Source organism: Culex pipiens, chromosome 1 (assembly GCF_016801865.2).
Source record: "Culex pipiens pallens isolate TS chromosome 1, TS_CPP_V2, whole genome shotgun sequence".
Lineage (NCBI taxonomy): Eukaryota > Metazoa > Arthropoda > Insecta > Diptera > Culicidae > Culex > Culex pipiens.
The window spans coordinates 62,832,627-62,852,412 of record NC_068937.1 but is presented as its reverse complement, the minus strand read 5'-3'; the positions used below and the strand labels follow the sequence as shown (position 1 = coordinate 62,852,412).

The 19,786-nt window shown below is 42.0% G+C and overlaps 1 protein-coding gene across 3 annotated transcripts in view; it reads right to left on the bottom strand.

Moving 5' to 3' along the window:
- Positions 1 to 4,817, bottom strand: part of LOC120418076 (E3 ubiquitin-protein ligase highwire-like) — a 76,294-nt gene extending 71,477 nt beyond the window's left edge. For 2 of the 3 annotated variants that reach the window (XM_039580333.2, XM_052708341.1), the window contains exons 1-11: positions 4,412 to 4,816; positions 4,251 to 4,296; positions 3,631 to 3,948; positions 3,289 to 3,576; positions 3,041 to 3,232; positions 2,602 to 2,988; positions 1,683 to 2,546; positions 1,439 to 1,622; positions 806 to 1,382; positions 200 to 743; positions 6 to 142 (exon numbers count right to left, since the gene is read on the bottom strand). In XM_039580333.2, coding sequence (XP_039436267.2) covers positions 6 to 142; positions 200 to 743; positions 806 to 1,382; positions 1,439 to 1,622; positions 1,683 to 2,546; positions 2,602 to 2,988; positions 3,041 to 3,232; positions 3,289 to 3,576; positions 3,631 to 3,948; positions 4,251 to 4,296; positions 4,412 to 4,482 — 3,608 coding nt within the window. In that variant the 5' untranslated portion in view covers positions 4,483 to 4,816. Of the gene's footprint in view, positions 1 to 5; positions 143 to 199; positions 744 to 805; positions 1,383 to 1,438; positions 1,623 to 1,682; positions 2,547 to 2,601; positions 2,989 to 3,040; positions 3,233 to 3,288; positions 3,577 to 3,630; positions 3,949 to 4,250; positions 4,297 to 4,411 lie in introns of all 3 variants that reach the window. The other variant, XM_052708339.1, reaches the window with a different exon arrangement.
- Between the last annotated feature and the right edge of the window lie 14,969 nt (positions 4,818 to 19,786).

Here is a 19,786-nt window from a genome sequence, read left to right as displayed (position 1 = left end):
CTTACAGCATTTTCTGGTTGGTCGTCAAAATATCCAGCGTTGCTAAAATGTTCAGCGATGCTTGGTACCGGGTGACTTCAGCGTCTTCATGAGTCGGTAATGCAATTTCCGGCGTCAGCAGGGCGACCAAGTCCTTTGCGTGCTGGAAGAATAAAACATGTCTTGAAAAGTTCTGTCAAGTTAGAAATCAATACAATACCTCTGCGCTTGGTGAAATTTCCGACGCAATCACATTGAAGAACATCATTGTTTTGGACACGCTATCAAACCCCCACAAAATATTGAAGCACGGATCAACGGCAAACGCCAAGCTAACGGTGGGATGCTTGCTAGCATCCGCCGCGCCATACTTGGATTCGTAACCAATATCCATCTCCGACAAAGCCAACGCCTCTGGCTGGTTCTCCAGCAACGCTTCCGCACCAGGAAGCTGCGCCGGCTGCTGTACTTTCGGACGCTTTCGGGCAGCGTTCAAACCACCCTCGTCGACCCTGTTGACGATGGTTTTGAAGTCAAACTGGTTCTCGTTGTGAGCTTTGCAGTTTCCGTTGCGCCGATTGATGGCGATGCAGTTGAACTGATAGTTGCTATTCGGGATCAACAGGATGGTGTTTTTATCTGCCACCACGCTAAACTTGGACAGCATCGACGCGTTCACGAGCGATTCGTCGACCTTGATGAACGTCTGGTCGCCGCTGGCCCCGATCCACGATGCCTTCTTGCCCGTGGAGGGACCGATACCGCTGGAAACAGAAATAAAAAAGTATAAGGATCAATTCAAACCACAGCGTCTTGGTCGACTTACGTCACGGCTCCAGGAGAACAATTCCACAGGAATTTCTGCCGCTGCATCAGGATATCTGCGACGCTTCCCTTATCATTCGATTGATCCATCCGATTTGCCATATTGTTGGACGATATACCATACGGTTCCTGTCCCGCCACAAGGTTAGTTTCTCCCGGAAGTCTGCCCAACTGACCTTTTTGATAGTTTCCAAAAGTGTAAACGATGCCCTTAGTCGTCAAAATTACGGTGTGATTGCTTCCGGCAGCGACCTGGCTGACCATGTGCGGGATCTTTACCAAATGTGCTCCGGAAATTGGCTGTAGGTCACCGGTTCCAAGCTGACCGTACTGATTACTGCCGAAGGTGAACACCTCACCGGAGAGCGTTAGCACGACGGTATGATGAAGCCCACAGCTGATCTGCACGATGGGACTCTTTGTGGGTAGTTCTACCCGCTGCGGAGGAACCGGCACCACACGGGGCGTGTCCGGATCGGAAAACTGGTTAGCCTCATCCGCGTGCCGCAAGTTGTCGTACTTTTTGTGAAGCGCATCTTTGGCCTTTTCAAGGATTGTTTGAGCTTCAGAGTTGTTTTCTAGAAACACAATAATGTCAATAAATGCTACAAAGGTAATGCTTAATTGAACCAACCAATCGAAAGAGAGCCATTCTCCTGCGAAGCAACGCACGCGCTGCAACTTCCACATTTAGAGCATCCAGCACTGCCGTGACCGCAAGAGCATGGCATTCCCGGAACTCGCTCGTTGACGAATGTTTTCTTGGTGGAAACACATGCCGTGTTGTAGCCGGTACATTCACGGCAAACGTTGCAGATCTAGAATGGTTTCAATGAGATTTAAAATCAACGAAATCTAGAATAACTCTTCAAACTCACCCTACACTTGCCATCAACAATGTTGTGTTCGTCGATTGAGCACATCGGTTTGAATGACGCCTTTGTTGCAGGTTTGGGATCAAAAGTATCCTCGCTACGATCCTTGGTGAATTTCCGTCCGCATTGACCCTTGTTGTTTAACCCAAACGTGTACAGCTGTCCTTTGGCGTCCAATGCGACACAATGCGCCTTACCGAGTGCAACCTTTACGATCTGAGCATCGCTCAGTCCGGTTACAATACCGGACGAGTCACAGTAGTTGGTGTCCTTCCCAAACATGATCAGCTTTCCGTCCTTGGTAACGAACGCCGATGTTCCATTGTTGCACGAGATGTTCATGATAAAGTATCCGTCGATTTTACTTATCTTTTTCGGCTTAACCGCTTTCAGCTGGCGACGATTCTTGGACTGCTCGCCATCTTCTCCCCTGCGAGCCGTTCCGGCGAAGAAAACCGTTCCATCTTCGTTCAGCAGCAGTGCATGAATGCCATCGTGACCGACAAAAACTTGGGTAAAATTAGTTGCTTTAGAAATGACGATCTCGTTAAGCTTCAAGCTGGGATTCTTCCCAACGGCCTTCAACCCAAGACTGCTTCCTTTGCCGTAGTAATACACCTTGCCGTTGCTACCCACGACAAGTCCAAACTCTTTTCCGCAGGATATGCCGTTGAGATTGACCTCGTTGGGAAGCGTCGGAATAAATCCATTGCTTGTGCTTTGAATTTTCTTAAGCTGGTTCTCACTGAGAATCTCCTCTTCGAACAAGGAATATCCTAAGGTGTAGAAACCATTTTTGGCTAATTTTAAGTTGAGATCAAACGCGAACGAGTTCTTCGAATATAGTTGCTTGACAAGAAGATTATCCTGCAATAGAACACATTTTTTGAGCGGTTGAAACTCTGAATAAGACAGGACTTACGCTGCCAGATGTGGTACAAATACTGCAGATGGATTCTCCGTCCGAAAACAGCAAACAGTTATTTCCATCTTTCATAGATACAGAAGCTTGCGTTTGCATTGAACCTGTTATCTGCAGCGTTTCGGTATCTACCACGAGTAGACTGTCCATGGTACGCTTCGAAAGTTTCTTGTAGAACAGTTTGTTGTTGCAATACCCGATCCATTCGTTACGTTCTTTACCGAAATCTTTAGCAATTCCATATATGAAGCCGGGCACGGTTCCGTTGAATCCGGAACCTATTTTAACCAGCGATTTTGATATCAGTATGTAGATAAATTTACCATCAGAGGTGATACAGTTTGGTGAGAAAACTTTCTCGACAAACATGTAATCTTTTATATTGAACTGAAAAGAAAATTCCATTAGCTTCGATCACTTATAGTTCATAACAACTCACATAATCTATCAAGCTATTCTGAGAGATTCCATACGTATAGTAATCTGGAATGCTTAATTTACCCAGCGCTACAGAATGGACGCTACGTTGCAGTTTAATTATGCTTTGTGGTAGCTGAATCATCTGCCCGGAAAGTATCTTCGGTGACATCAAAATTGATGTAACTGCTTTCAGAATCTTGCCAGTGTCTCCCTGCAGCGATAAACAAGTGTTAATCAATTATTCTTTGCGTGGTCTTTACTACTTACATGCACGGTGCACAGAGCTAAAAGGGTTGAGCAACTAATTGATGACCAATTGGTGTCCTTTTGGGGCAAACCCATGTTTGGAGGCGGTTGGTTATGCATAGTGGCCAGCTCCAGCAAAATATCATACAGCGAACCGAATAGCTTTTCAGGTTCATTACGAAAGCTTTCGGGATCTTGACCTTGAATAATATCATACAGTGATTTTAATGCCTTTGTACAAATCCTTGGATGTTCAGTCCGGGTTTCTGATATGATTTCGAACAAACTCTCCAAACCAGCGCCGACAATCTGAAAGAATACAAATGTTAGCAACTTTCATAACTAAACATTAACTCTCTTTACCTTGGGAACATTGCACGGGACCGATTCATCGTTATCAAAGTTCTCTTCGAAATCAAATTCCGGAATATCCGCGTCCTTGAACGAGTTCAGATCTTTGGATTTTTCCTTGCACGATAAGCAGTTTTGCTCATTGTCATTTCCGGAGCCATTTTGATGATAGCAGAGCGGTTTGTTCGGTTTACCCAACGGTCCTCCGGTAGAAGCAAATTTTGAATTTTTCGTCTCCACCTCCAATACAATCGAGCGAATCGCATTGTAGACCGCGAACTTGGATGCATTCGGTGTGATCTCGATCCACGGAGATAGCAGCTCTCCATCCTGAAAAGAACGTGTAATATCTGCTTTACTCTAAATCAATAAAAAATACCGGCATCAGAGACGAAAACGTAAACAATCGAGCAAAGAAAACGTAAACAGTCGAGCTAAAAATACGTAATGTAAACAATCGATGAAACAGTTCAACGAACTCAACCACCCCTTATTTTCCATCCCCTAATTTAAAGAAAAGAGTGACCAAAAATGAGTGACGTGAGTGACGCGAGTTACTCGAAAAGAAAAATGGCTGCCATTTCAGAAATCTTCAATGATGTTACGCAAATTTGTGTTTTTTGGTAATTTACCTTATTCGTATGGTCTTTCCGTTTTATTTTGTCATCTTTTACTTTCCTGGAACAAATCAAACAGATTTAAGAATATTAGCGAGATTCTTAATCTAGTTTAACTCCAACTATTCCTTCAAGAAATATCACAAAGGACTTTCGTCTTCCATTAGCTCGCTTACCTGTTTGCAAGATTTTGCACGAAAATATCGTGGAAACTTTCACCAAATCTATCCGAATCGAGCAGTTCCATGCTAAAGCTCTCTTTTACACCACATTTAGCGCGAAACCCCGTAAACTTACACCACTTAAAGTAATTTTCCAACGATGTAGAACTACAACGACGTGAAGTTTAAGGCTGCGTCGATGGAAGTGGAAAAATCAATACTGGCAAGGCCGGCCAAACTGTCAAAATCAGCTGGCGCTCGGTATTACAACAAACGCTCCGATTGGTGGATTGAGTGTCAACAAACGCACGTGTTGGTATCTCAAAAGGGGAAATCGCACGTGGTTTCGTGAGTGCCAGGAAAATGGCCGAATGTCATGTCCTTTTTTGGCATGGATATAGCGTGATGTTATGGCTTTTACTAATATTTCAATTACCTATTTGCTGGCCAAATGAATCCACTGAAATATTGTTGTACCAAAAATTACCAAATCAAGTTTTTGTACTGGTTTCAAGCGAAAATAAGCATATAAATTCAATTCTGAAATAAAAGTTATAGCAAGATAGTTTCAAGATGTGTGTTTGTACCTTATCTGGAATATATTTTCTACAAAGCCCTTTCGTATGAAAAGTTTGTTGAAAATTACTTCGAGCAATATGTGATTTCAAAAACTTGCAATAACATTTGTACCTGCCTAACAAGCTGAACACAAACAAAATATATGATAAGAAAAAAAATCAAGGGTTGATTCCAATGATGATTCAATGAAAAAATTTCGTTTATCATAGGTTCAAGATGATGAGATATATATTTAAGCGTTCCTATCCTCCTTCGCTTTCCCTAGTAATAGTAGCGATTGTTTTAGAAAGTTTTTTTTTTGTTTGTAAGGATCTCTAAAACTTTTTCGCAACGACTGTCAAATTTCAGTTTTCTTCATATTTGGCTTTTCAGTCCGTCGAATAAAAGTAACAACCGTTTCTCTTCGTTACCAAGGAAAACGAAGGGAAACGGTTGTTACTTTTATTCGACGGACTGAAAAGCCAAATACGAAGATCTCTAAAACTCTGCATTAGCTCGGTTCAAAATAAAAAAGATGCTAAAATCACCCGGAAGAGTACTAAAAATAGAGCCTCCAGCCCAAATTTCAGCCAATTTGGTTGAAAACTGGTTGAAAACTTTTTGCCGGTAGCAGGAATAAGTTTAAATGGGATTCAACCCGTGAAAAGTTTTTTTACATATGTAACTTTTTGAGGCATTTTCGCCACTAATGCGATTATAACAAACATCAGTGGTGTGTAGGCCAGATCTTTGCGCTGCTTTTGGTATATAAATACACTTACCAAAAATCATGATTTTCTGAGTTCAGTAAAAAATCTGTCGGATTTTTTTATATAATCATCTTATCCCAGATCTTGACTAAGACTTTAAGTAAACAAGTTTCTAAAAAAATCCTGTTTTTCACGATAAAAGATAGATTTTAAAATTCGCAATTCGCAATTTTCAGTGTAAGAACGGGCCTTGACCGATCTTATGCACCAGGTTCCCGACGAACACGCACTGCCCTTACACCTACATCTCACCCTTGCTCTGAGTCAGTACGAGCAGCACGCTAGAACACGCTTTGAGTGTTCGTGCCAGGCATGCACACCTTCTTTTCCGGTTACGCATTTTAACTCGGCCGGGGGTGGTACATTACGTAGGGTTTGATGTAAGTATAAGCGCCTAACCATTTATAGTGTGCCTATCAATTTTCATTAAATCAAGTACTGTTTTATTTTTAGTTTGAATTCAAAAACTAATTGTTATTTTACTGTGTATTGTTTTCTCCTGAATTCTTCCCTAATGTTGAATCGTGTTTATCTGTTGCTATTTCTTCTGTCGCGGTTTTTTGTTACAATGTTTGGACCTAAGCATGTTATTCAAAAGTTTACTAAAATTACAATAATGTTATGTGTGTGATCATTCAATATATTAAGTAAGTACTCGAACCATACTTGTTTGAAGAAAAGTGCGTAGATTTAAACAATAGACAATAAAGGAAAGCAAACTAGGGGAACAGCATCTAATTCCAGCGTGCCTCTAATGTTGGCAGGTAAGAACTTTGACATTCAATTAAAGCTAATTAAAAGCGTTTTCAACTGAAATCGAGTGATAAATAGCTTAATAAGAAGTGAGCAAGCAAGTTTCTATCAAAAGTTTTGCAAAATTAGTTGTTTAAATAGTGAAAATCGTCAAATTGGATGGAGTTAGGAGCGAGTGCTTAACCTGCCAAACATACGAGAATTTCCCCTACATAAAGTTCGATACTGAAAGAATAATTGTAGTTTGAAGGAAAGAAGAGTAGGAGCCGATGAAAATGACATTTTAATAAATAAATAAGTAAATGGGTAAAGGAAAGATCAATGATAAACAGAAGTTAACATCGTTCGCATATTAATAGGATCTATTTTTGTTAGGGAAAACACGTTTCAGTATTTATTGGGAAATGAGAGCAGAAGAGTAGAAAGATGAGTTAAGCAAAATTAAAGTACAGTACTTGTTCAGTAACTGAGCTTGTTTGACTGGACTACTTAAGCTGTAGCCCACTTAAAAAGCAGACAAACGTAAAATAACCAAACAAACCGGAATGATGAGGGGCCAGTGGATGCAAAAGCAAATTCAGCAAATTAGAAATCATATTTAAGTTTTTATGAAATGTTCAGCCCAGTTAGCGAGCAGCATTCGGTAACTGTGCTACATTCTCAGCCAAGTTACCGAACAAGTACTGTTGTTGAAAATGTGCAGAAGAAATACCCCGTGCTGCCATGTTATAGGTACATTCCCAACAGTTCGTTCAACATGCTGTGAATCAAAATAATACCTTGTACAATCACAAATGACTTCCCTTTCCCACATTGCCGCTTTGTTATTGTTGTCCATGCTCTGCAAAGAAAGGGATCACGCAGAAAAATAAGGCATATTCGAAGCAACAAAACGTTTTGTTGATTTGAAAATCAAATTTTTTGTTGAATCAACGTTAAACGTCAAAGCAGCTGTTTCAAAACAACAAAAGACTTTTGTGGAATCGATAAAATCAAGGTTTGTTTCAACGCAAAATCGGCGTTGATTATATTCAACAAAAATTTTGTTGATTCAAACCTCGCTGATTCTACAAAACTTTTTTCTGCGTAATGTTAATAAAATATAAAAACTATAAAATAACGATACAAATACTTTCTGGAACCTGAGTGCCATCAGGTTGTTGCTGTTGCTGTTGTTTCCAATGTGATAGATATCACGCCGGAGACGTCTTGATTCGGTTGTCCTGGTGCGACCGTCCTCCAGTCGTAGGCCCAGGCATGACATGAAAATGAAGACAAAAAAAGATGCATTAATAAAATTTTTTTTAATTAAATAAACTTTATTGAATCTTTCTTATAATAATTACACTTGATTTACATAAAAAGTGGTCAGCTGTGACTCTTCAGCTTTAGTTTGTTTTTCATGATTTAAACACTGTTCATTTTTATAACTTTATAACTTTAAGTATATGATTTATCATTTTTGTAACACTAGGTACAATGAGAAAAAAAATGTTAAGAAAACATAACCTAACCTAAAACTAACTTAAACTTACCATAAACTAAACCAATCCTTGAATCAAGGGGTATTCAGATATAGCACATTTTTCCCTGAATTTCAAACATTTCTCTTGAAACTTCTGATCCAACATTTTTACTTCTGCTAATTCATGAACCTCACTTGATCTTGTCCAGCCAGGAACATTCAAAACCATTTTGAGTACCTTGTTTTGGACACGCTGGAGCTTCAATTTATGAGTTCTAGCGCAACACTCCCAAACAGGTACTGCATACTCAATAACGGGGTAAATTATTTGTTTGTAAACTGCTAGCTTATTTTTCAAAGATAGCTTTGATTTTCTGTTAATTAAAGGATACAAACACCTGATGAGAATGCTGCACTTGTTCAATATTTTGTCTACATGCTGCCGAAACAAAAGTTTCGAGTCAAGTATGAGACCTAAATAGACAACTTCCTTTGACCAGGGTATCGAAACATCATTCATTTTAATCAAAACATCATCCTTATAAATAACGGCAGTGTCATCAGCAAAAAGTGACAACACACCATTACCAGGAAGAGTAGGCAAATCAGATGTAAAAATATTGTACAGAAGTGGGCCAAGAATACTTCCTTGGGGAACCCCAGCATCAATGTTGAATAATCCAGAAGCAATCCCATTCAGAAAAACCCTGAACGATCTCTCCGAAAGATAGTGCTGGATAATTTTGATAAGATACATTGGAAAACCGTACAAATACAGTTTATGTATCAAACCATCATGCCAAACATTGTCAAAAGCCTTCTCAACATCCAACAAAGCCATAGCAGTTGATTTAGACTCAAGCTTGTTCTGCTTGATGATTTTAGTTACTCTCGTAAGCTGATGAGCAGTATTATGTCCCTTTCGGAAGCCAAACTGCTCATTCAAAATTATATTATTATCGTTGGTAAAATCCAAAAGCCTTGAATAGATGACCTTCTCAAAGAGTTTGGACAGACTACTCAAAAGACTAATGGGACGATAACTTGTTGGCGATGTTGGATCTTTTTGAGGCTTCAAAATTGGTATGACTTTGCCCAGCTTCCAATTGGTGGGGAAGTAACCAAGTTGCAAACATTTATTGAAAATATTGGCTAGATGTTGAAAGAACTGATCACTCTGTTTTTTCAACACTAGATTAAAAATGTTATCAAAGCCAGGAGCTTTCATTTTTTTTCATTTGTTTTACTGCAACTTTGACTTCCTCACCAGAAACATGGGAATCTGCAGGAAATTCAAAGGTAGAGTCATTGATTGTTGAAATACTATTGGCAACTGATGTTTCTTTACGGCTGGTCATGGAAGCGCCAACATTATGTGAAATAACAAAATGAAGCCCAAGTGCATTTGCCTTTTCCTCGGATGTAATCAAAGGAGAATCCTCCACAATAAGAGGAGGAATAGGCTTTGGTTTATTTTTAAGAACTTTTGAAAGTTTCCAAAATGGTTTTGAATAATTCCCAAGCTGGCTTACATGTTTTGAAAATTCTTGATTTCTGATATTGTTAAGTCGGTCTTGTATGATTTTGTTCAAATTGTTCACTGAAATATTTTTGTCATAGTCCCCAGTCCGTTGATATTGTCTCCTATAAACATTCCTAAGTCTAATCAAGTGTTTAGTATCTACGTCAATATCAGTTACCTTAAAATTAACAGGAACCTCCCGAACGTTGGCAGCCTCTGCTTGGTTGATAGCCTGCTGGATCACCTCCAGCGAACGATCAATATCGGCAGAAGTTTCCGGGTGTTGATCATAGTCGATGTTGCTGTCGACCACTTGCTGAAACTGCTGCCAGTCAACGTTGTGGTAATCTTTCCGGGTTGGTTGCCGCTGCGGAGTAACGGAAGCTCCAACCTCCACAACCACCGGATAGTGATCAGAACTCAACTCTTCAAACACCTCAGGATGAGCCACGTTCTCAGCCATATTGGTAATGAAGAAGTCGATGATTGAGTGATTCCCAGACCGAGCCACCCTCGTTGGACGATCCGGACTCACAACGTTGTAGTATCCGTTATGCAGATCGTTGTGCAGAATCACTCCGTTCCGATTCCTCCTGTTGTTGCCCCAAACTTCATGCTTCGCGTTGAGGTCACCAGCAATGATGTACTTTGCGCTCCGCCGTGTCAGCTTCTGGATATCGCCCTTCAGTTTTGCTGCTGAACCATCTCTGGAATTCACCTGACGTGGGCAGTAGGCAGCAATGAAGAGTACTGGGCCAACAGAAGTGGGAATTTCCACCCCAACGGCCTCGATGATGTCCAGCTTGAAGTGAGGCAGCCGGCGTGGCTTGAGATCACGATGAACAGCGACAAGCACACCTCCTCCTCCAGAAGTGGTCCTATCAAGCTGCGTCACGATCTTGTAGTTTTGCAGATAAACTTTTTCACCGGGCTTCAGATGAGTTTCCGTGATGGCAGCTACGTCGATCTCCTTCTCGCGAAGAAAATCCACCAGCTCTAAGTTCTTCCTCCTAATGGAGCAAGCGTTCCAATTCAGCATCTTGAGGGACCTACGATCCATACTGGATGACGAACGAGGTCAGCACTTCAATCTGCTGGGTCTTGGTTTTGCATCCACGCAGTGCAGCGGACATCTGTTGGAAAATATTGAGGAGTTCGGTTGAGGTGTAAAGATCATTACCATTTTCCTCAACTGCTGGTTCTTGGGTTGGTCTTGGCTCCTGGCTGAAGCCCGGTGGTGGCGGTCTCGGCTCCTGGCTGGAACCCGGCCGTGGATGATTCATCTCAGCTCTCTTCCTGGGATCCAACGGCAACGGTGCCAAGTTTGGGACCTGGCGTCGCGGTTGAAGAGGTGGAAAATTTTGCTCCACCAGGGCTGGAGGAGTTCTACGACGCTGAGGCTGATTCTTCGTCGATGCTTGCTGCCGAATTTTCACGAACTCAGCTCTCTTGGGGCACTTTCGGTCGGTTGACGAGTGCTCACCGTTGCAGTTGAGGCACTTAACCAGCGAATCTTGGATGCACTGGGATGTGATGTGCGCATCGGTACCACATTTGGCGCAACGACGCTTTAGGTGGCAGTTCTTACCTCCGTGCCCGAAACCCAGGCAGTTGAAGCATTGTGTGACGTCACGGTGCACTGGTCGGTATCGCTCCCACGACACGATAATGTTGAAAACCGCTCGGATTGCCTTCAGCTCAGGAAGCGTCGTCGATCCCTTAGCCAAATGCAGCAGGTAGAGCTGGTCACGGTACTTGATGTCTTTGTTGCGTCGGCTCATTTTGTGCACGGCCAACACATCCAGTTTCAAAACTTTTAGCTCGGCAGCTAATTCCTCCACTGGCATGTCGTACAGACCTCTGACGACGATTTTGTACGGCTTATCCATGGCGACATCATGGGTAAAGTACTCCGCCTCGTTTTCGGTCAAGTAATCCTTGACCAGTTGATAGTGCTGCCTGGATTGCACCAGCACCTTAAATCCGTCCTGACACAGACGAATGTTGCCTAGGACTTTCCCAGACTTGATGAGTTCAACCAGCCCCGCTCGAAAGTCGATCGTTGCTGCTGATTGCCGTACATAAAAAGGAGGCAGTTTCTCCTTTCGCTGTTTCACTTCATTCTCCTTTGTCTCCGCTACCTGGTCCTCGTCAGGCAGTCCAGCGAACTTGTTGTTCTTCAAAAGCTGCTCCTCGTGCGACGAAGAGTTCTCCTCCTCCTCATTCATCGGTACAGTACCGTCGCTCTTTTTCGTCTTTTTGCTGTTCGATGTCACTTCCAAAAGCACCTTCCTCTTGGAAATCCCCGGTTTTTGGCCATCAGTTGAGGCCTCAACCTTCCTTTTGGAAATTCCCACTTTTTTGCCTGCTTGAGCCGCAGGTAGGGCAATATTGCCGGCGTTTTGCGCCGGGACGCGACGAGTCATGTTGAATCAGACAACCTTCTCCAACAAATGCTCGAGTAACAATGCATTAATACATGATCTTCTTACTCACGAATAACCCAATCCCATCCAAAACAACACAGCTAATCTAGGCATGCACCCAAACCAACTGCGTTGTTCCGTGCCCTCCTCATTCGGCTATTTCAATATGATTGTCCTGGAGAATCCTCTCTAAGGATCGTTAAATTCCGGAGTAACTTCCCAAAAGGGCGCAACCCCTGTTGCAAACAAACAGTTCACTTTGAATGTGACTGGAATAGGCTGCCTGCTCACACCCAAGGCTACGCTCCATTGAAAAATCACTACGGAACTCCCTAGTGATGGCCGTCCACGCTATCATACTTCGTCATTATAGTGCTACCTTGTCACTCGCCTATACGTCAGTTACGTAAATACATGTGACAAGACAGGGCAATCACCACGATTCGAAACATGGACATCATCGACCGCCAGCTAGACAGATGTTCAAGTCATCATCTAGCATACGGGGAGGCATGAGGATAGGGAACTGGTGCAGGACCAGAGCTATACTGTTCAGACTCTCATAACCAGGAATACTAACAACCAACATTTGGCGGATCGCTTCCCTGATTACGAAAGTCGCAAACAGGACTGCCGATACAGTCAGTTCCGCTCCTTCCAGGATGTCCTGCACCTGGGCATCTCTAGTATCCAAAGGCGTTAAAGCATAGTTTAAACTAGCAGGACTGGGAACTTTATGTATTGAGCAGTTCTCTAGGATTTCGGTCATTCGATTTTTTTTGTATTTTTAAATCCGACTGAAACTTTTTTGGTGGCTTCGGTATGCCCAAAGAAGCCATTTTGCATCATTAGTTTGTCCATATAATTTCCATACAAATTTGGCAGCTGTCCATACAAAAATGATCTTTGAAAATTCAAAAATCTGTATCTTTTGAAGGAATTTTTTGATCGATTTGGTGTCAAAGTTGTAGGTAAAAAAATGATACACGGTAAAAAAAAATTGGTGATTATTTATTTAACTTTTTGTCACTAAAACTTAATTTGCAAAAAAACACTATTTTTAATTTTTTTTATTTTTTTATATGTTTTAGAGGACATAAAATGCCAACTTTTCAGACATTTCCAGGTTGTGCAAAAAATCATTGAGCGAGTTATGAATTTTTTAATTAATGCTGATTTTTTCAAAAAATCGAAATATTGGTCGCAAAAATTTTTCAACTTCATTTTTCGATATAAAATCAAATTTGCAATCGAAAAGTACTTTAGTAAAATAGTAAAATAGTAAAATAGTTTGTCCATATAATTTCCATACAAATTTGGCAGCTGTCCATACAAAAATGATCTTTGAAAATTCAAAAATCTGTATCTTTTGAAGGAATTTTTTGATCGATTTGGTGTCTTCGGCAAAGTTGTAGGTATGGATATGGACTACACTGGAAAAAAATGATACACGGTAAAAAAAAATTGGTGATTTTTTTATTTAACTTTTTATCACTAAAACTTGATTTGCAAAAAAACACTATTTTTAATTTTTTTTTTATTTTTTGATATGTTTTAGAGGACATAAAATGCCAACTTTTCAGAAATTTCCAGGTTGTGCAAAAAATCTTTGAGCGAGTTATGAATTTTTTAATCAATACTGATTTTTTCAAAAAATCGAAATATTGGTCGCAACAATTTTTCAACTTCATTTTTCGATGTAAAATCAAATTTGCAATCGAAAAGTACTTTAGTAAAATTTTGATAAAGTGCACCGTTTTCAAGATAAATCCATATTTAGGTGACTTTTTTGAAAATAGTCGCAGTTTTTCATTTTTTTAAATTAGTGCACATGTTTGCACACTTTTGGAAAACATATTTTTGAAAAGCTGAGAAAATTCTCTATATTTTGCTTCTTCGGACTTTGTTGATACGACCTTTAGTTGCTGAGATATTGCAATGCAAAGGTTGAAAAATAGGAAAATTGATGTTTTCTAAGTCTCACCCAAACAGCCCACCATTTTAAAATGTCGATATTTCAGCAACTTATAGTCCGATTTTCAATGTTAATACATGAAACATTTGTGAAATTTTCCGATCTTTTCAAAGCAATATTTTCAAAAAATTTAAACCAAGACTAACATTTTAAAAGAGCATAATATTGAATTTTTGGCCCTTTTGAAATGTTAGTCTTGATTTGAAAATTTTGAAAATATTGTTTTCGAAAAGATCGGAAAATTTCACAAATGTTTCATATTTTGACATTGAAAATCGGACCATTAGTTGCTGAGATATCGACATTTGAAAATGGTGGGTTGTTTGGGTGAGACTTAGAAAACATCAATTTTCCTGTTTTTAAACCTTTGCATTGCAATATCTCAGCAACTAAAGCTCGTATCAACAAAGTCCGAAGAAGCAAAATATAGAGAATTTTCTAAGCTTTTCAAAATTATTTTTTTCAAAAGTGTGCAAACATGTGCACTAATTTAAAAAAATGAAAAACTGCGACTTTTTTCAAAAAAGTCACCTAAATATGGATTTATCTTGAAAACGGTGCACTTTATCAAAATTTTACTAAAGTACTTTTCGATTGCAAATTTGATTTTACATCGAAAAATGAAGTTGAAAAATTTTTGCGACCAATATTTCGATTTTTTGAAAAAATCAGTATTGATTAAAAAATTCATAACTCGCTCAAAGATTTTTTGCACAACCTGGAAATTTCTGAAAAGTTGGCATTTTATGTCCTCTAAAACAAATCAAAAAATAAAAAAAATTAAAAATAGTGTTTTTTTGCAAATCAAGTTTTAGTGATAAAAAGTTAAATAAAAAAATCACCAATTTTTTTTACCGTGTATCATTTTTTTCCAGTGTAGTCCATATCCATACCTACAACTTTGCCGAAGACACCAAATCGATCAAAAAATTCCTTCAAAAGATACAGATTTTTGAATTTTCAAAGATCATTTTTGTATGGACAGCTGCCAAATTTGTATGGAAAATTATATGGACAAACTAATGATGCAAAATGGCTTCTTTGGGCATACCGAAGCCACCAAAAAAGTTTCAGTCGGATTAAAAAATACAAAAATTAAAATTGAAGAAAAAAGACCGATTTTGTAGAGAATTGCTCTATTGCACTGTGGATTCTTGGAATCTTGGCCCTTGGCCGACATAAAAAAAATGATTTTAATATTATCGAGAAGAGAGCAACATGGAGTTAAACTTTTCGAAGTGCCATGGGAACCTTCACAGCAACTGCACAGAAAGTTTAACTCCACACTCACTCTCACTTTTAATTTCTCGATTGATGTTCAGTACGTTCTACTCAACTAGTGGGGCAAGACGAACAACCCGTTGGGGTAATAGGGAGCAATGCATGAACATTTCATTGAACTGTAAGATTTACAAAAACGAGCAAAAAAATATTCTTGATTACAAGGGCTCAACACGAAAGAAGTTTGGCCTGCGAGGCCAAAAAACAAAAGAACAACAAAAACAAAGCCTCCCGTCGTGTTTGGCCGTTTGCCATAGGACCCAAATGGAAAATGAAACACGCCAATGTTTACAAAGGTGCTTAATCCGATCCCGCATGTTGATAACTTTTATTCAGGCAAATGTATTTTTTTCCGTAGTTTTCCAGAGATAGTCACATTTTTGCATAAAATTGAACATGGGGAAGCATAAAAAATATAGTTTTATGCTCTTAATTTGATTTATAATCACAATTGGTCAATTAGGTTCGAAGTAGGAATTGAAAAACTAACAGCAGATTTCAACCTCGTTTTTTTCAATGTTTTAAAAAATGAGATTGGACGTTTTACAATGTTTTGCTAGAAATAGCATGTTAATTTGCTAACAATTTATCTGTTATCAATTTGAGACGTCAGATTACAATGTATTTGAAACGTTCTCTTCATTTCTGGTGAAATATTAATATTTTAGTAATAATTTGATCGTTTTTTCGAGAACAAAATATTTAGAAGATAAATTGCATAATATCGCTTACTTTACTTACTTTTACTTGTGGTTTGGTTGAGCGTTTTAGCAGAATGCATTACTATGAATACAAAGAGACGAGTTGTTCCTTTTAATTCCGCTATATATTTTTAATATCTTGACAGTTACGTATTTCGTCTGCAAGTAGTAGACGAAATACGTTTCTGTCAAGATATTAAAAATATATAGCGGATTTAAAAGGAACAACTCGTCTCTTTACTTTTACTGCTCAGACAACCCCCGGGTCATGAGCTGTCTCCAGATGCGCTGCCACTGAACTCGGTCTCGGGCTGCTACTCTCCAATTCCGACTCGCAACTCCCACACTTCGAAGATCCTATTCGAGCCCTAATGGACTCGGTTCCTCATGCCAGCAGATACTTCGTCTTCGCCACATTCACCTTCAATCTAACCTTCTCTGCTTCCCGCTTCAATTCGGTGTACCTCCTGGCCACCTCCTCGAACGTCCTGCCGTCAATGTCCATGTCGTCGGCATAGCAGATGAACTGGCTGGACCGGTTGATAATCCATAGCTCTTCGCGATCGACCGAGTCGTACGCGGCTTTGAAATCGATGAACAGATGGTGCGTCGGGGTCTGGTATTCGCGACATTTTTGGAGGATTTGGCGTAGCAAAAAGATTTGGTCCGTCGTCGATTTCCCCTCCACAAAACCGGCTTGGTCGCTTGGTACGTCCCAACAAAATACTTTGTTCGCTCCGACAGACGGCAGAAGATGATCCGAGACAGCACTTTGTAGGCCGCGTTGAGAATAGTGATGGCTCGATAGTTCTCACATTCCAACTTGTCCCCCTTCTTGTAGATCGGGCATATTACTCCCTCTTTCCACTCCTCCGGTAGCTGTTCTGTGTCCCAGACCTTGACTATCAGCCGGTGTAGACAGGCCGCCAGCTTGTCCGGGCCCATCTTGATGAGTTCAGCACCGATACCATCCTTACCCGCTGCTTTGTTGTTCTTCAGCTTCTTGATGGCATCCTTAACTTCCCTTATCGTGGGTGCTGGCTCGTCCTCGCCGTCCACTATACCGCTGACGTCGTTACCCTCGTCGCCCTGGTACTCCGCCTCTGGGCCGTTCAGGTGCTCGTCGAAGTGCTGCTTCCACCTTTCGATCACCTCACGCTCGTCCGTCAAGATTCCTCCGTCCTTATCCCGGCACATTTCGGCTCGCGGCATGAAGCCAGTCCGGGATTGACTGAGTTTCTTGTAGAACTTACGCGTTTCGTTGGAGCGATACAGCTGCTCCATATCCTGGAACTCCAACTCTTCCAGGCGGCGCTTCTTTTCCCGAAAGAGATGGGTTTGTTGTCTTCTTGTTCCCCTGGGTGTTGCGCAGTAGCCACTTGCCCCGCGCTGCATTCTTCTCGTCCCAAATCGCCTGACATTCCTCGTCGAACCAGCCGTTCCGTCAAACTCGGTCCACGTACCCGATGGCGCTCGATGCCGCTGCGTTGATGGCTGCTTCCATGTGGCTCCAGCAGGCCTCCAGAGGGGTTCGGCGAGCTCACCCTCATCAGGCAACGCAGCTTCGAGTTCCCGCGCGTACTGAGTACCGACCTCAGGATCATTGAGCCGCTCCTGATTATACCGCTGCGGGCGACGGTACCGGATCTTGTTGACCTCAGACAGGCGTTGGCACAGCATTGTCATCACCAGGTAGTGGTCCGAGTCGTGACCGCGCCACGGTAGGTTCTGACGTCGATTATGTCTCCGTGTCATTTGGTGATCTCCAGGTGTACTTGTATAGGGCTGGAAGAAGGACTTCGCCGCCCTGGGCTCCTAAGTGTATGAAAGTATGGCACGGAGCGACGGCGCCGAATACCCATATTTACACAAAGAATTTTAGAGCGCCCGCCGCGGGATTCGAACCGGCGACCTCTGGATTGTGAGTCCAGTGCGCGGTCCGATTGATCCACACGGGCGGGATAAATTCTTCCTCTGTTTATTTGATGCACTGAATGGCGGCTTATGCTATGTTATAGTTTCTGGTTTACTTTCAACCTTCCTCCCCTTCCTCTTGAGTTAAAATCTCCCCCCTCCACTCCACCAAATAAAAAACGATGTTTGCGGTGTTTTAGAATTTTAGACGGTTTATGGAGCATTGTATGGGTTCTCGTCCGCGTTTTTTCGTTGAAATTCACGTTTTCCTCGATAAATTCTGCTAAATCAAACTCGCTATGTAACCAATTGTTGTTAGATGACTCAACATATGAACTTCTTCTATGGGCTTTTGTATAACTCGTTTTGAAGCTACAGAACAACATGCGTAGTTTTCCCCTGAGTTGATCATAAGATGGTTCTGTAATGTTGTAATTCAGATGGTGCGTCGGGGTCTGGTATTCGCGACATTTTTGGAGGATTTGGCGTAGCAAAAAGATTTGGTCCGTCGTCGATTTCCCCTCCACAAAACCGGCTTGGTACGTCCCAACAAAATACTTTGCTCGCTCCGACAGACGGCAGAAGATGATCCGAGACAGCACTTTGTAGGCCGCGTTGAGAATAGTGATGGCTCGATAGTTCTCACATTCCAACTTGTCCCCCTTCTTGTAGATCGGGCATATTACTCCCTCATTCCACTCCTCCGGTAGCTGTTCTGTGTCCCAGACCTTGACTATCAGCCGGTGTAGACAGGCCGCCAGCTTGTCCGGGCCCATCTTGATGAGTTCAGCACCGATACCATCCTTACCCGCTGCTTTGTTGTTCTTCAGCTTCTTGATGGCATCCTTAACTTCCCTTATCGTGGGTGCTGGCTCGTCCTCGCCGTCCACTATACCGCTGACGTCGTTACCCTCGTCGCCCTGGTACTCCGCCTCTGGGCCGTTCAGGTGCTCGTCGAAGTGCTGCTTCCACCTTTCGATCACCTCACGCTCGTCCGTCAAGATTCCTCCGTCCTTATCCCGGCACATTTCGGCTCGCGGCATGAAGCCAGTCCGGGATTGACTGAGTTTCTTGTAGAACTTACGCGTTTCGTTGGAGCGATACAGCTGCTCCATATCCTGGAACTCCAACTCTTCCAGGCGGCGCTTCTTTTCCCGAAAGAGATGGGTTTGTTGTCTTCTTGTTCCCCTGGGTGTTGCGCAGTAGCCACTTGCCCCGCGCTGCATTCTTCTCGTCCCAAATCGCCTGACATTCCTCGTCGAACCAGCCGTTCCGTCAAACTCGGTCCACGTACCCGATGGCGCTCGATGCCGCTGCGTTGATGGCTGCTTCCATGTGGCTCCAGCAGGCCTCCAGAGGGGTTCGGCGAGCTCACCCTCATCAGGCAACGCAGCTTCGAGTTCCCGCGCGTACTGAGTACCGACCTCAGGATCATTGAGCCGCTCCTGATTATACCGCTGCGGGCGACGGTACCGGATCTTGTTGACCTCAGACAGGCGTTGGCACAGCATTGTCATCACCAGGTAGTGGTCCGAGTCGTGACCGCGCCACGGTAGGTTCTGACGTCGATTATGTCTCCGTGTCATTTGGTGATCTCCAGGTGTACTTGTATAGGGCTGGAAGAAGGACTTCGCCGCCCTGGGCTCCTAAGTGTATGAAAGTATGGCACGGAGCGACGGCGCCGAATACCCATATTTACACAAAGAATTTTAGAGCGCCCGCCGCGGGATTCGAACCGGCGACCTCTGGATTGTGAGTCCAGTGCGCGGTCCGATTGATCCACACGGGCGGGATAAATTCTTCCTCTGTTTATTTGATGCACTGAATGGCGGCTTATGCTATGTTATAGTTTCTGGTTTACTTTCAACCCCCCCTTCCTCTTGAGTTAAAATCTCCCCCCTCCACTCCACCAAATAAAAAACGATGTTTGCGGTGTTTTAGAATTTTAGACGGTTTATGGAGCATTGTATGGGTTCTCGTCCGCGTTTTTTCGTTGAAATTCACGTTTTCCTCGATAAATTCTGC